General features: G+C 41.0%; 1 protein-coding gene across 1 annotated transcript; it reads right to left on the reverse strand.

Moving 5' to 3' along the window:
- Nucleotides 1-268: 268 nt before the first annotated feature.
- Nucleotides 269-14,076, reverse strand: SAMM50 (SAMM50 sorting and assembly machinery component). Its single transcript, XM_017826590.1, has 15 exons — nt 13,978-14,076; nt 12,141-12,251; nt 10,966-11,067; nt 10,023-10,110; nt 9,416-9,522; nt 7,645-7,775; nt 7,343-7,430; nt 6,696-6,824; nt 6,090-6,161; nt 5,329-5,415; nt 3,873-3,943; nt 3,423-3,490; nt 2,581-2,727; nt 1,270-1,411; nt 269-487 (listed from the first exon to the last, which is right to left on the reverse strand). The coding sequence occupies exons 1-15, from the start codon at nt 13,996-13,998 to the stop codon at nt 442-444; spliced, it is 1,410 nt and encodes a 469-aa protein (XP_017682079.1). The 5' UTR covers nt 13,999-14,076; the 3' UTR covers nt 269-441.
- Nucleotides 14,077-14,936: the final 860 nt, after the last annotated feature.

A 14,936-nucleotide genomic window follows, 5' to 3' on the forward strand; every position in this document is an offset into this window, starting at 1 on the left:
TGATGACGGAGAAAAACCCCTTAATTTCCATTCCAACCATACTCCCACTTGTGAGAACTGTGGTTGGAAGAGGGAAGGCCATGCAGGCCAATGACAACTATAATTACATGGACAGTATCCAAGAGCCAATATCTGACATAACTTCCAAATTTTTAAGTAAAAACTAATAACTAAAAGCTAGATAAAATATGGAACACAAAAGCTGTAAGATAAAATAGCTACACTCCTACAAACACTCTCCCAGCTTTGATAAGAATCAGAGGTACAATGAACCTTTACAGCATAATTATTTAATGTAGTTTCTTGGGGAGTCCAAGAGGCAAATCACTCAGATGTGTATCTGTATTTCAAGGAAAAAAGTCAGACCTTATCAAAGTATATTATAGCCTTGATTTCAATGACAGAGCACAATTTCATTTAGTGATGTAAAATGTTTCTGTATTATAGAAATCTTATTCCTGCTCCGAACTGAACACCGTCACATATCCTGAAAAGAAACAAATAATAAACAGTGTAAATGATATACAAGGGATTGATGAAATTAAAGTCCTTTCTCCCTATCTCCAAATTCCCACAGTTTTCAATCTTTGGAAGAGTTTTAATTCAAATGTTACCCAACAAAGGGCTTTTGCTTTGTCAATCTGTCATTCATATGGAGTGTTTACATTTGCAAAATAAAGCCCCTGATTTTCAAATTGCTATTATTCATTCCCATTGAATGATAAGTGGAAACATAACCCAACTCCTGTATGAAATACAGAATATCTCACACAATATTCACAGGCAAGAAAGAACAGGCCCCCTGAAGCTTTTTACTGCATAGTGTAATATTTGCTTGGTTTGGGATAATTGGTTGCTAACAAATTAATTTGTTATTCCTTCCTCTTTACCTAAGCTTGTTTCCATTTTTCAAACAAAGACATTAAACTGGGTATTTATCCAATCATTTCGTTCTGGAAGGCTTCAGAAAACCCCATTAGGTGTTGGAGTGATCATTTGCCCTAAAGAAATAAAGCCTGTTGCACAGCTATTCATACATTTCAACAGCTGATCTCAAGTTTAATGAACTCTGAAACTTGAGAAACAAAGCCTTAAACCAAGATGTGCTGTGGAACCAACATGAGCACAGTGGGCTGGAAGAGCAGCAGCGAGTGCTCAGAAATCCCTTTTAGGCAAAACTAAAAGGCACCAATTCTATCTGATAAATCAGACAGAAGTGCAGTAAAAAAACCCCAGTTACTACTGAAGAATTTGGGGTAAGAAACCAACCTGTCCCCAGCCTGTACTCCCATGGGGAAGCAGTAGTTAAGTTCTAGCCTGGCAATGTTTCCCAGTCGGAGCACAATTCCGGCACCGTAAGACCAGCGGATACACTCTGCCAGCTTCTTCAGGTGAGCTCTGGGACCATCCCCTGCAACCAAAAGAGCAGGAGAACCAGGATCAAAGACTGTCAAGGTGATCCCAGGCTAACTGGATTTTCAGAGCTGGAAGACAGACTGCTTAGGGGCAGCTCCTGCAGAACCAAAACTTATTCACTGCCCACAACTCTCATAAATGCCAAGAACCTTGGACTCAAACTACTGGAATTTTAGTTGGATTGCTGCTGATCTTCATTTCCCACTATGGGGGGCTTACTAGCAGGAACCTTAAATGTCTTTAGTACTCCCTCAGAGTACCTAAAGAGTATTAGAAGAAAGTTGGAGAGACTATTTACAAGATCATGTATTGACAGGACAAGGGGGAATGGCTTCACACTGACAGAGAGGAGGTTTAGATGGGATATTAGGAAGAAATTCTCCCCTGTGAGGGTGGGGAGGCCCTGGCACAGGTTGCCCAGAGCAGCTGTGGCTGCCCCAGCCCTGGAAGTGTTCCAGGACAGGTTGGATGGGGCTCTGAGAAAGATGGGCTAGTGGAAGGTGTCCCTGCCCATGGCAGAACGAGATGAGCTTTAAGGTCCCTTCTAACCCAAACCATTCTGTCATTCTATTCTCTAATTAGTGTGTCTCTATTATTTTAAAGTGATTAATCTGCCCTTCAATTGTGCATTAAGTGTCTCCCTCCCATGGGGATGCTGCCCTTCTTACAGCAAGTCAGGCAGACACCAAATCTCACTATATCCTAAAACTGACTGAAATTATATTGCAAAGCCATACTCCAAATCACTGAAATATGTTTTGAAAAATGTTGGGGATGGGAGGGAAAAGAAATCCCACCAGCCACCACACCCTCATGCCACCACTTTTTATTTAGTTCATCCCAGTAAACATTAGAATCATCTCCCTTCAGAAGGGGTAATATAGGAAATGTTAATTACCACACTGGCCTGCAAACATCACTAATTCACAGCTACTACTCTTACCACCCTGGGTCTCTTTCCTACAAGTTGTACTGGAATTTATGTGGAGAGCTCAATAAATTACTGGCAACCTGTCAAACATGTAAGTTAAAAGTAGCAGGTTTTTGACAGGCACCAACACACACGCAGTAAACAAGCTGCTTCTGAGTAAACAGACAGAGCAGCTCTCCTTTTTGCTTTATACATGGGGAAGAAGGGGTTTTTTTTTGTTCTACTGATCTTACCATAGTTAAGATTGCAGAGGTTCCCAGCATTAAGGAAGAAATGTGTCCGGAAAAGATCTCCAAAGCCTCCACGGCCTGGCCGGAAAGGGAGAGGGGTGTAGAGGTGAACACCCCCAGCCCAGTAGGCTTCTCCTCCCAGGTAATCACCTGTTTGGGCAAAGTGTTGGAATAAAAGATTTTACTGTGGAATATATTAAAAGAACCAGTTGCTAAAGGTACAAGAAAACATCCATGAGTTGTTTTACACTGCATTTCTACTCTTTGCTTCTCTCTTTCTCCAACCTCAACACTATGAAGTAAAAAAATCAGCACTTACACAATCCAAGGGAAGTGCTTTTTTCTTCATTCCCTCATCCTACTCTTGGTTCATCAGAACTATCCCCTGAACACCTGTGCAATACTTGTCTTAGTTTTAAAAATGGGAAATTGGCACAATGAAACAATTAGCTTTAAACTATAGTGAATATTGAATTCACTGATAACAGAGGAAGGAATAGAACTGGCTCTCAAAACATCTCTGTGGAGCACATCACCTTTCCTTTAAGCTGCCTGAGCATATGCTCAGGAATCAAACAGAGTATCAAACAAGAGATTTAATGTGACTGTTGCTATAACCATGTTTTGGGAACTTTTTCAGCTTGAAGTTTGTTACTAATTAAAGTGACGCGCCGGGAGTATGAAAGTCTGAACACACACCTGGTTTACAACAGATCAAAGCCATAACAATTCCCCAAGTACAGAATGAGTGCAATAGTTTTCAGGCTACACAAAGCTTGAGGACAGAATGTGACACACAAATATTTGCAGTACTGCCAGAGGAGTGGGATTTAAGGGTTCCAGACCTTCACTCTGGGGTCCAATGCTGTACATGCTGAATCCACGCACACTCGTTGGTCCTCCGAGGTAAAACCTGGGGAACACAGCCAAATTAAATGCAATGCTTCACCTGAAAGGCAACTTTGGAACAGGCTTAGTAAAACTGGCTGCAAGGCAAACAGTTACAACAGGGCTTTGTGTCTGAAAACACAGGTACCTGTGCCTGCTACAAACTTCTGCAGATGGTAAAGACCATTTTGCAACCATAAATATTGGCAGGCAGAGCTACCATACAGCAAACTGTAAATCTGCACTACCCCCCTATGAAAATGGCTGGAGTACCAACATGCAATTAAAGCTACCTAGAGACACTTTATTCTTCTCAGAACCAGAGCTACTACTGCTTCTCTCTTCTAGAGTTTTCTATACACATTGACTGGAAAAAAAACCAAACCCCAAAGATTTAACAAACTTGCCTGTCAGCTATACTGGATGGTTTGTCTCCAATAGGTACCAACATTCCGCCCCAGAGCGACGCTGAAAAGACCTTTGGAGAGGAAAAGAAGTTGTTTGTGAACACATAATACTTAATTTCCCTAAGACAGTCAAGATTTCGTTGCTCAGTAGCAGCCAGAGCTCCCATGAGCTGGTCACAGTGTGTGCATGGATATCACACCATCACTGTGGGATGTGTGGTGGGATTTTCAGGAAACTCTGGGTGGCTGCTGCCCTCTTTCTTTCATGCAGTGCTTTGCCTTGAAAAGTCAACATCTGAACCAAGTGCCACTTCCACAACATCCACTTCCACCTCATCCAGCTCCTATTTTCTTTGGAATTTTCTTGAAATAAAGACAACACTGCTGACATAAATTACTCCTGGCAATTTGAAACCCAAAGTCCAACAAATAACTGCCAAAAATAAAATTTTTTGGCAATTATTACCTGTCTGTAAATTGTACAGTTATTTACCTGTCTGTAAATCAACCTTACAATTAAATGAAACCACCCTCTTTAATATATTGACATTAATTAAACATACAGCACTACTGTTTACCTATAGTGAGTAATTCTTGATACCCAAATCACTGTAACAAACACATTTAATAATTTCTTGCTGCCTGTGTACCAGCTAGAGGTACCACTGCTAGACAGTGAGATCTATTTTTAATACTTTTGGGATGCAAACTATTGTAACCTCTGATTTTTTAAATCTTCATAATAAGTTGCTGTTCAATTCCCCACTCAGCTATGAGAGAAACTTACTGCAAAATACAGCTTCTTTCTAAATAGACAGAAATATTCTTAAGATATATCGAAATTCTTATTTCAATAAGCAGAAAAAACCTATTTCCACCTAATACTAGGTCTATGTTGTTAAAGCTGCCTGAAACTTAGGATCTCTGTGTTCTCACAGGAAGCTGAAGTTCATGAAACATTCTTTCCCAATAATTTTACACAGAGGAAATAATTACATGCTAGGATACCAAAATTAATAGTTATACATTCATAATTTCAATGACAGAAAAAAACCCAAGCTTAGTCAGAATATTCATAACCAGGTGAAACAAAGTTTCAAAACTTTGAAGTTTTTGAGAAGCTCTCAAAGTTTTTGAAAAATCACAAAGAACAGACATGAGCAACATGATTTCTGGAAGGAAAAGTGTTCACATGGTTAATTGTCAAGCTGTTCTTTCCAGAATGGCCATTTCTCAACTGACTGTGCAAGGCAGGAATATAAGATAAAAAATAAAGAGTAGTTCTTTGTTCCAAAGAAACAAACCAAGATACCTGCACCATCCATCTTTCATGATCTTCTTACTAATCCATGGTGAAAACTCATCATAAGACACAGGTTCAATAATGTCAGATAAACTTCAGACCAGGTATTATTAAATACAAAAATATTTTAAGAAATATTTAAAAAAAAATTACCGAGTCCCAGAAAAGTTGCCTATTCAACTGAAACTCAAAATCCTCTTTTAGAAAGGTCACATCTCCACCTGTGTAACCAGCCAGCTCCTGCAAAGACAGAAGTTTATGGAAGTTTTAACAGATATTACGTGTTTCTTCCCTTAAAAGCATGTCTACATGTGGCACTTTTAGCTCCAATGGCATTTCAAAACAATCTGCCTCTAAAGCATTACAAAAATCATTGTTTCTGAAGTATTAACCCAGCTTTTAGAAAAGCTCTGAACGTAACAAGAGTGAAAACCATTTTCTCTGCCAAAATGATACATGTGTATGCCTTGGGGAGTTATTTTTACTCAGTCTTTCACTTCGAATTCTCAGACTTACAAATTCTGTAACAACAGAGCCACGGTCTCACACGACAGTTAGAAAAGAAGGACTAATTAATAACTACTAAAAGTGCAGAGTAAATACTGTCAGGAACAGTGTCTCTCAGCTAATAAACAATTGAATGCTGATGGAGAGGGGCATGGAGAGGCTGTGCTGTTTGACCAGTGGATGAAAATACAAATACAAACGAAAATTTGCCCCCACAGAAGAGCTGCCTGATTTTAAAAGGCTCTGTAAACAGAAAAAGTAAATACTGGTCCTCACTGTCTCCCAGTCAATTTAAGATGAATTTCTAACTTTAGGCATTTTTAATGTGAACATCAATTAGATAAATTAAGACTTCCTCAAACCCACAGACAAGAAACCCAATAATAGCATAAGTGGTTTAATACTACCTGATTGATTTTCAGCAAAGCACCTCGTTTTGGCAAGATTGAGGAGTTCCTGGAATCAATTACCATGGCATGCTGAAAAGAATATAAAAATTGGGTTTAGGTTCTCATTGTCTGTTGAATAGCTCAGAGTGACACTATTATTTTCCTTCAAAAATTGTGCAAACAGTGGAAGACAGCTAAGGCTAGTGTAGCTTTATGGATTTGGGAAAAATATACCTTAGTTTTGAATTTAGAGGCCACATGAAACACATACATTTTTAATCTTATTTTCTATTTTTTGCCCATGGTACACACGAGACATAGAGCAGCAACAATGCCCCAGTTTAAACCACCAATTTTGTGACAGTAATCTGCATTTGTGAAAGATGACAAGTGACCAAAAACTGCCAGAGGAATGTTTAGAAAAGGCATGGCAAGTGCAGGATTGGGAAATTTACTGCTACAAAACAAGGCAACTCTGCAAAAACAGGTGGCAGGTGAGACCAAACGCAGCAAAAGATGTTTGAGGTAAAGCAACACCACCCCCACTAAGACAGAAAGGTCATTCCTAAGTGTGAGATGACACAAAATAATGTGTTCTAAACAATGATCATGGGAAAGCCTTACAGAGAGAGAGGATTTAAGAGAGTGTCCACTTTCTTCTCGAACAGAAAAGGACGCTGTTCTAGCAAGGCAGCCAAGCTCCCTCCACACACCCTCCCACTTCACGGTGTGATTGGTCTTCCAGACTGGAAACTACAAAAAAGGAATTGAGTAAGACATGAAAAAACTCTTACAAAATTAAAACAAACAGTTTTTAATACTTGAGTCTATGGCTTTCTTTCCAAACTCCTTGGATCAGAGAGAAACCCTTTTTCACTTCAGAGTAGTGCTAACTCTGCTCTAGCCCAGAGGGTTTCTCCACACCCCTTTTTTCCATCCCAAACAAAAAATATCTTGCATTGGGCTGATACAGGAAGGTAGGCAAGCAGCTACCTCTCTGAAATGATAATCTGAAACATAAAGAATTTGGAGAAAAACACATTGGCATTTTTATATGGCCAAAATAAGACTGGATTCTAACAAGAAGACTGAAGTGCATGACCTCTGTCATCTCCAAATTGCCGACCTCTGTCAAATAAATGAGAGGTCAGCCCAGTGCACAAGTGATTCAAGCATAAAAAAGTAAACCAAACATTTGCAAAAGCCAGCTCTGTGACCCAAATGAAGAGTAAATGAAGTGTGTGTTCCCCAAGCTCGTGTGCTCCACTTACATTACATTCTGTTGATATTCCTCTATCTGTTTCACGGAGAGAGCTCCAAGGGAACTGTCCAGTCACTTTATACACATTAACTGCAAAACTGAAACACAACATTACTGGCAGGTTTTAAAAGGAAATTATTTTAGTAGGTGGAATTTTGAATAATCACAAAAAACTTAAGAAACCAGCTCTGCTCCATCATTAACAGACCCCCCGGGAAAGGAATAAATGTAATTATTACTCAATGAAAGATCTGATTCCTTGCTTTATATTCATTCAGTTAAAAAAAGATGTACTCAAAAATCATCCCCTACTTTCTTTCAAAGTTTCCAGGTCGGGGTTTGAAGAAGGACAGGCCATATGAAGTTTCCTTTGTTCCATAGGAGAACTGGAAGGTGACTTTTTCTGCACGCCCAAGGAGATTTGGGAACTTGAGCCCAAGGACCTACAGAAAAGAAAAAAACAAACAAAAAAATCCCACATCATAACATTTCATATTGTTTGCTGTCTTGCATCACATGCTGAAGACAAGCATATCTACCATGAGAATAAGAAATGAAGACATTAAAAGTACTTGTTAGCAAATGTGTTTTTCTTTTAAGTTGGATTTCTCTTTGCACCGGCAGCAAAGGCCGGAAAATAATTGTCATGTAACATTATCATAACCAAAGCCAATGGAAAATTATCACTCCAGAGCCACTTTCCTGTGTTTTTGTTTTGAGTAACAAGGTCCTTTTGCAACCAGTCCTGATGGCAGTACAACACCTTTACAGTTCTCCAGAAACTACTGAAACACTTTTGCCTGTCGTGGCACAAATTCCTTGCATCCTTTTGGCAGCAAGGATGGAGCAGGTTTTCTCCAAGCAGGACTGCACTCTTGTTGTGTCTTCTATTGTAAAAGAATGTTAAAAAGCTCCCAAATCCTGACTGCTTTTGCCTAACAGCTGTTGGAAGCAAATCAGTCACCTGAACTTTGTAATGATGGCTACTAGGCAGTTATTCATCTAACCAGAAAGGGCTTTTAGTATGAAATATAATTCAGGCTTCAGATGAATTGAAGAGATCAGAATAAATGTCAAATCTATTCAACTCTTAAGGAAACATAATATGTTGCCAATACAAGTCCTGCTTTTAGAGCATCCACAAGTTTTCCTTCTCTGTAACAAACTAAAATCTGAAAGAAGAGGAGGCTGAGTCCAAAAAGGGAAACCAAAGCAGCTTTCAGTGAGTTTTCAGCAGCACAGGAACCAACAAGGATCCCCTGCTGGTTTCCTTCAGGCCACGACACCCTGGCCAGGGCTTTTGGCAGTGGAGCTGCATAAGCAGCTCCCAACTCACCCAGTTCCTGCTCCCCTTGCACATGCACAGCACCATCCCCTGAGTCATGCAGCATCTTACCCAGGTTAAAAATACCCCTAAGAAGAAAGGGATGAGTCCCTTGATCTGGCTTATCTCCCAGCCCCAGGCACAGCTGCCCTGTGCACGTGAGGAGGCAGGAAGGGTGCGGGATGGGCACCTGGAAGCACCATGTGCCCACACCAGAGGGGACTTTTTGTGTCAATTGGTAAATATTTTTCACACAGGATTTTAATCTGATGCATCTTTAATTAAATCATATGAAAACAAGTCCCACAGTTCATATGATCTGTGAAAACTTCGTGTTCTGCAGCCCACAATAATTGTTACTGGGCTAAAATAGTGAAAAACAATTTCTAAGTCAAATATAAAGCATTTTGATTGAGAAGAAAAATACTTTAAATATATCTCACAGAAAGGAAATTCCAGATTCCCTACTTATCCCTCCAGTAGATAAAACATCTTAACCGCTATCAAGAAATAATACAAGTAGTTTCAAGAATTAAAAAATTAACATGCTGAGCTGGAAGCCAGAGGATTCTCCCTTAGCTCAAAATAGGCTTTTGCTGAATGAAAGCCTGACTAATACAAAGACTCTTTAGACACAAAGGTCTGGCAAAGCCTTAGTAAAGCTGGATCAAGAAAATAATTTGGTTTGGATCACCAAAATCCTTGCTAGGTTTGAAACTAAGAGGAAGACCAAAAGGCATAATTTGAAATAATCCATACCATGCTGCCTTCATTGTTGCCAACCATGGTGTTATAGCTTCCAGTTAACCTTCTCAATTCTGTCACCTCAAAGGTCACATCTAAACCATTTGGAAGGGCATCATCTCCTACATAAACAAACAAACAAGTGTATGTTATCTCTATAGTTGCTTAAAAAATGCAGACAGAAGATTACTGGAACTATTTGAAAACTGGTTGAGTTAAAGGACAATAAAAGCCCACATTACAAAGAGAAATTACTTGAGGAAAAGATGTCACTTGGATATGAGTGCAGCATTTGGGATGTGTGATACACAGAAATACAGGGCACATCTTCAAGCTTTCCCTCACATGTTCCTTGAAACTGTGGATTAAGGGATGTTTACTGTAATTATTTAAGTGCTGGAAATTCACTCATTTTTGCATGTCTACAGTACTTAAATACACATATTTACAGACCTGTGAAAATACATCTTCTTCCTAAGGATAATGGATGTGGACACATATTTGTATATACAGCACACCCATGTGTTCATTTAAAATATATAAAGGTACAGAAGAGAGCAAGTTATACATTAAAGAGTGTGTGTATGAGGAAGAAGGTGAGGATTAATGAGGGGAGACCCACCTTGACAGGTGTCAATCAGAACATCCACCTGTCTGAAGATTCCTAAACGAAGCAGCTTTTCACGAGCTTCGTGTGATTTTCTCATGACCTACAGGATGAGAAAAGCAGCTCAGCCACAGAATCACACAGTAGTTTGGGTTGGAAGGGACCTTCAAGATGGTCCAGTCCATTTGAGTCTTTCAGATTACAAAAAAAAAAAATAGTTAAAGTGCAGCTGAAGTTGTAAAATATTCACAGATTTTGTATACAAGGGCACATACATCCAACTTCAAAAACAACATTCACAACATGAAGGTTAATTCACCTGTTAAGATGTTTTAAGACTTGCATCTGTAAAGAAATAAACCAACCCAGAGCATATGGCTCAACTCCTACCTTTTGTTATTTTGCTTCTTAATTGTTGTAATACTTGAACCTGTTATTCAAATAATATTCAACTTATACACCTGTAAGTAGTTACACTTATACAGGGGGCCCCTGGTTTTGGCAAACACCAAACAGTCTAATCTGTATAAATTTAGACCAATTTAGAGGTCTAATTGCCAGCCATGCTCCAGAAGGGATCACCACCTAAAAGTGCAGGGAGATCCAGCCTAACTCACACTGTGCTCCACTGTGCTGAGTCCCAATAATTTATCTTCAGCAAATTAACTGGAAGTGTCACCTACACAGTTAGAAATTCTCAAATGGGAAGAATGAAGCTGAAAAAACATCTGTTTGCCACCTCACAACATCTGTGAGTTGAACACATCAGAAAATGCAGCATCTGTCAGTATTTCATATAAAAGTTTGGCTTCTGTATCACAAGATCAGAATCATCACAAAACATGACAAAGTTGCCCCATGCGATAAGGGAGTAGCACAAAGCAGTAAAGAGAGAAAAATTGTAATTAATTAACCTGAATTTCCAAGCAGCAGGTCTGATATTCACCCCAGTACTTACATCAATGAGATTTTTAGCCTTGAAAACATCAGCTATTTCATACATGATAATGTCATCTTTGGTCCTTCCAAGTCCCTCGAAGTGCACATGTTGAACCACCACCTGAACAGAACAGAGGTTTACACACAGATACTGAACTGGCATCCAATAATGAGTCTCAAAATCACCAGTGCACAAAAATTACTGCTGTCCACAGGAAAAACTAATTACTGCTAACCTCCACTATCAGAAATCAGTGCTGTCTATGAATCTGGGAAACTGTTCCCTTAACACAAAAATTAAAGAAAAAAGACAACTCCAATACCAAAGTTACTACTGGTTGTAGCAAAAGAAACACTGACAGAGTGCAGCTGCTGGGATTTTAGCTGTGTTGTATGGACAAATAAATAACTGCAGAAATCACACAAGACAGGACATGTAGTTGTTTGCTACTTTTATCTGTTCCACATAAGCAAAGAGTTGAAAGAAAACAAACTTACAAGTCACAAATATTTAAACTCTATTGATATTATCACTATCACCAGAGTAGTGCAGTTTAAAATGCAAGGGAAGATCACTCACATTATGAGGTTTTCTATTTTCTTAAAAACTTTCCTCTTGATATATTATCATCTGAGACAGTTTTATTGCAAAAATCACAACACACTCCAGGGCCAGCTGGTACAAATGGACTACAGGGATTGCATTTCCCTCATTTTTCCAACCTTTTCAGGAAATTTTAGGGGTAAATGTCACAAAGAAATATAAACCTGCAAATGCTTCAAAGGGTTGTCAAGGATTGGAGTTACCAGCCCAGGAAGGATTTAAAAGACATGTAAATGTGGCACTTGGGGACATGGTTTTGTGGTGGCCTTGGACTTAGTAATCCTAGTGGTTTTTTGCAATCTAAACAATTCCATGACTCTGTACTAGAATTCATAAAGAGACTATTCAGATTATACCACCTGTATCATATATATCTGTATGACTCTAAGGATTACATCTAATAAACAGCAGAATAAAAGAACGGGAACCAGATAACATCAAACTCACAGTACTAAATGTAATTCTTTCACATTTCAATCCATAGCTTAGGAAGCTGCCTTAGGAAAAACAAGGAAGAAAGGGTGCCAAAGCATTTCTCTCTACCACAAAAAAAAAATAATAATAAATGAGGATGTTGTTCAGCCACTCACATCTTTGTTTTCCAGAATTTCCTGCTTGGTCTCAGGTTCGACTTCAACCAGTTCAGCCTCCTCTCCCAAGGCACCAAAGTCTGGCCCAGCCATGGGAAGAGGCTCCAAACTCTGAAAGCATAAAAAGAAAACTGCCTTTAATAGGGTACATTGATTAGTGATTTATGTCTTTGCAAAGGAAAAAAAAACATTGCTCTTGGCAGTGTGATCATCAAATCCCAAGGGAAAAGAGCAAAGGGAAGAACTAAAATGAGGGGAATTACCAGCACAGTAAACACTTACCTGTTTGCTGAAATTCTTAATGAAAGCTAAATAGCTTCCATTTTGAATGATTTCTCAAAAATACTCTGCACTATTCAAAAAAAAAGACTTAATTTTAAAGGCACGATAAAATAAGAATTCTACCCTCTTAAAAGAATCTCTGAAAAAATCAGGCTGTCACTTCTCCAGTTCGAGTTTTTGGGAGGCAGAGGAGTATGAATGTAGAACAATAAAATAAGAAAGGTGTTCTCAGCATGTTACTTTACTTTTCATGTATTTACATGCTCTTATATGTCAGCATTTCTTTTAGAAGTAACCTTTCAAATAAGGCTCGAGAACCTCAGAGGGGAACATTTTAATCAAAATGTTTTCCAGCAGGGCATGGCTTTACTTACTATACCTGAGAGAGTTAAAATAAGACCTAGCAGGAGATAACAGATTCAAGCATGGGTGAATAAAGGGTTTCCCTGAGAAAAGCAGAGGTCAGGATTGGATAACTCAGTACACTTACTTTTAGTGTTAAGTCACTAACACAGTACTTGCTGCATTATTTAATTGTTTAACAGTTCCAGCTGTTTTGCTGGAAGAGTAAATTGCAGTTACATATCAAAATCAAGTTAAAATGAAGATAGAAGCTTCTCTCACTCCCAAAAATTTTGAGGCAAGCATCAAACGATCTGTATCCACACAACACTGTGTATCACTTCATACTACACACGAACACAAAACAGAGAACGCCAGAAAAAGAATTTGATAAAGAAATTAAATCAGATACTCTGGAGCCAGACCCTGCAGCTGTTCTTCAGCGTTAAACCGAACACTTAAAACCTTCATGCCCCTCGTTTGAGCACTTGTAGATGGATTTGGAGATTTATCCATCTGTTCACGACCATCTCCAAGTGCTGGGTGAGGCAGCACAGCCCTCCCCGGGCACTGCAGCCCCACAGACCCTGACTGTCACCCCGCCAGCTGCAGCTTCTCTTTGCCTCGTGGTTTGGGGTTAAGGTTTCTTTCGGCTTTTTATTTTCTTAGGGGTTTTTTTTATTTATTTTTTTTTTCCCCCGTTTTCATTTCCACAGTCTCTCCCCTTAACCAGCCCCCGCCTCCCGCGGGAAGGTCAACTCCAGGAAAGACCCCGGTCTTGTTTAGGAAGAAATGGTTTACTTCCGAAGAAACGGTTTACTTCGGAAGGGATCCTTTACTTAGTAAAGAATTCGTGGCTGGGAGGGCGGTGAGGCCCTGGCACGGGGTGCCCGGAGGATCTGCGGCCGCCCCATCCCTGGAAGTGCCCAAAGGACTTCTGGACGGCCCTTGGAGCAGCCCGGGATAGTGGAAGGCGTCCCCCAGGAGGGGGTGGCGGAGCGAGACGATCCCGTTCCAATCCCTCAGCGTTCTGTGAGCGTACAAAGAGACACCCAGGGAGCGGAGGGCGCTCCTGGCCCGGGACGGGCTCCCGGCCCTGTCCCTGCGCGGCCGCCCCAGGACGACCTTCGGGCGGAGCGGCGGCGGCCGCGCTCCCGGCCCCGGCGGGGCCCACCCGGGCGTGCCCCGGCCCCGGCTCGGTCCCGTCCCTTACCCGGGCGTGCACGGTGCCCATGTCTGCGGCGGGGCCGGGGCCGGGGCCGGGGCCGGGCTGTGCCGGGGCCGGGCGGAGCGGGGTCGGTCAGGGCCGCGGCGCGGGGGCGGCCATGGCGGGCGGCACCGCCCCGGAGCGCATTGGGCACGGCGGGGAGCGGGAGGGACCTTCCGGGCACGGCGGGAAGGGGCGGGAGCGGCGCCGGGAACACCCGCGCGGCACCGGGAATGATGGGGAATAACGGGAATAAAGCGCCGGGAACACCCGCGCGGCACCGGGAATGATGGGAATAAAGCGCCGGGAACACCCGCGCGGCACCGGGAATGACGGGAATAAAGCGCCGGGAACACCCGCGCGGCACCGGGAATGACGGGGAATAACGGGAGCGACCCCGGGCACAGCCGCACGGCCCCGCGCCGGGCACCGGGAATACCGGGGATAAAGGGAATAAAGCGCCTCTGCCGCGGGCCCGACCGAGGGGTGAGGAGGGCGGGCTGGAGGCAGGCGGCGGTTCCCCGCATCCCACGGGATCACACGGGGCACCCCGAACGGAGACGTGTTGTACCGGGCTTAACTGGGACAATGAATAACTGTAACGGTGATAAATGTTAGCATTGTCATCATTATCATTATATTAGTAGTATTTTTACTTCATTATTCGTATTGCTGCTTCATATTTTTACGTCATTATGCACATCATTAACTTCGTATTTTTACTTCCTTATATTGTTAACTTCATATTTTTACTTCATTATTCACATTGTTACTTCATATTTTTACTTCATTATTCATATTGTTAACTTGATATTTTTACTTCATTATTTACATTGTTACTTCATATTTTTACTTCATTCTTCATACTGTTAACTTAATATTTTTACTTCATTATTCACATTGTTACTTCGTATATTTACTTCATTATTCACATTGTTACTTCGTATATTTACTTCATTATTCAT

This window comes from Lepidothrix coronata, unplaced genomic scaffold, assembly GCF_001604755.1.
Source record: "Lepidothrix coronata isolate B3197 unplaced genomic scaffold, Lepidothrix_coronata-1.0 Scaffold129, whole genome shotgun sequence".
In the NCBI taxonomy this organism is placed as follows: domain Eukaryota; kingdom Metazoa; phylum Chordata; class Aves; order Passeriformes; family Pipridae; genus Lepidothrix; species Lepidothrix coronata.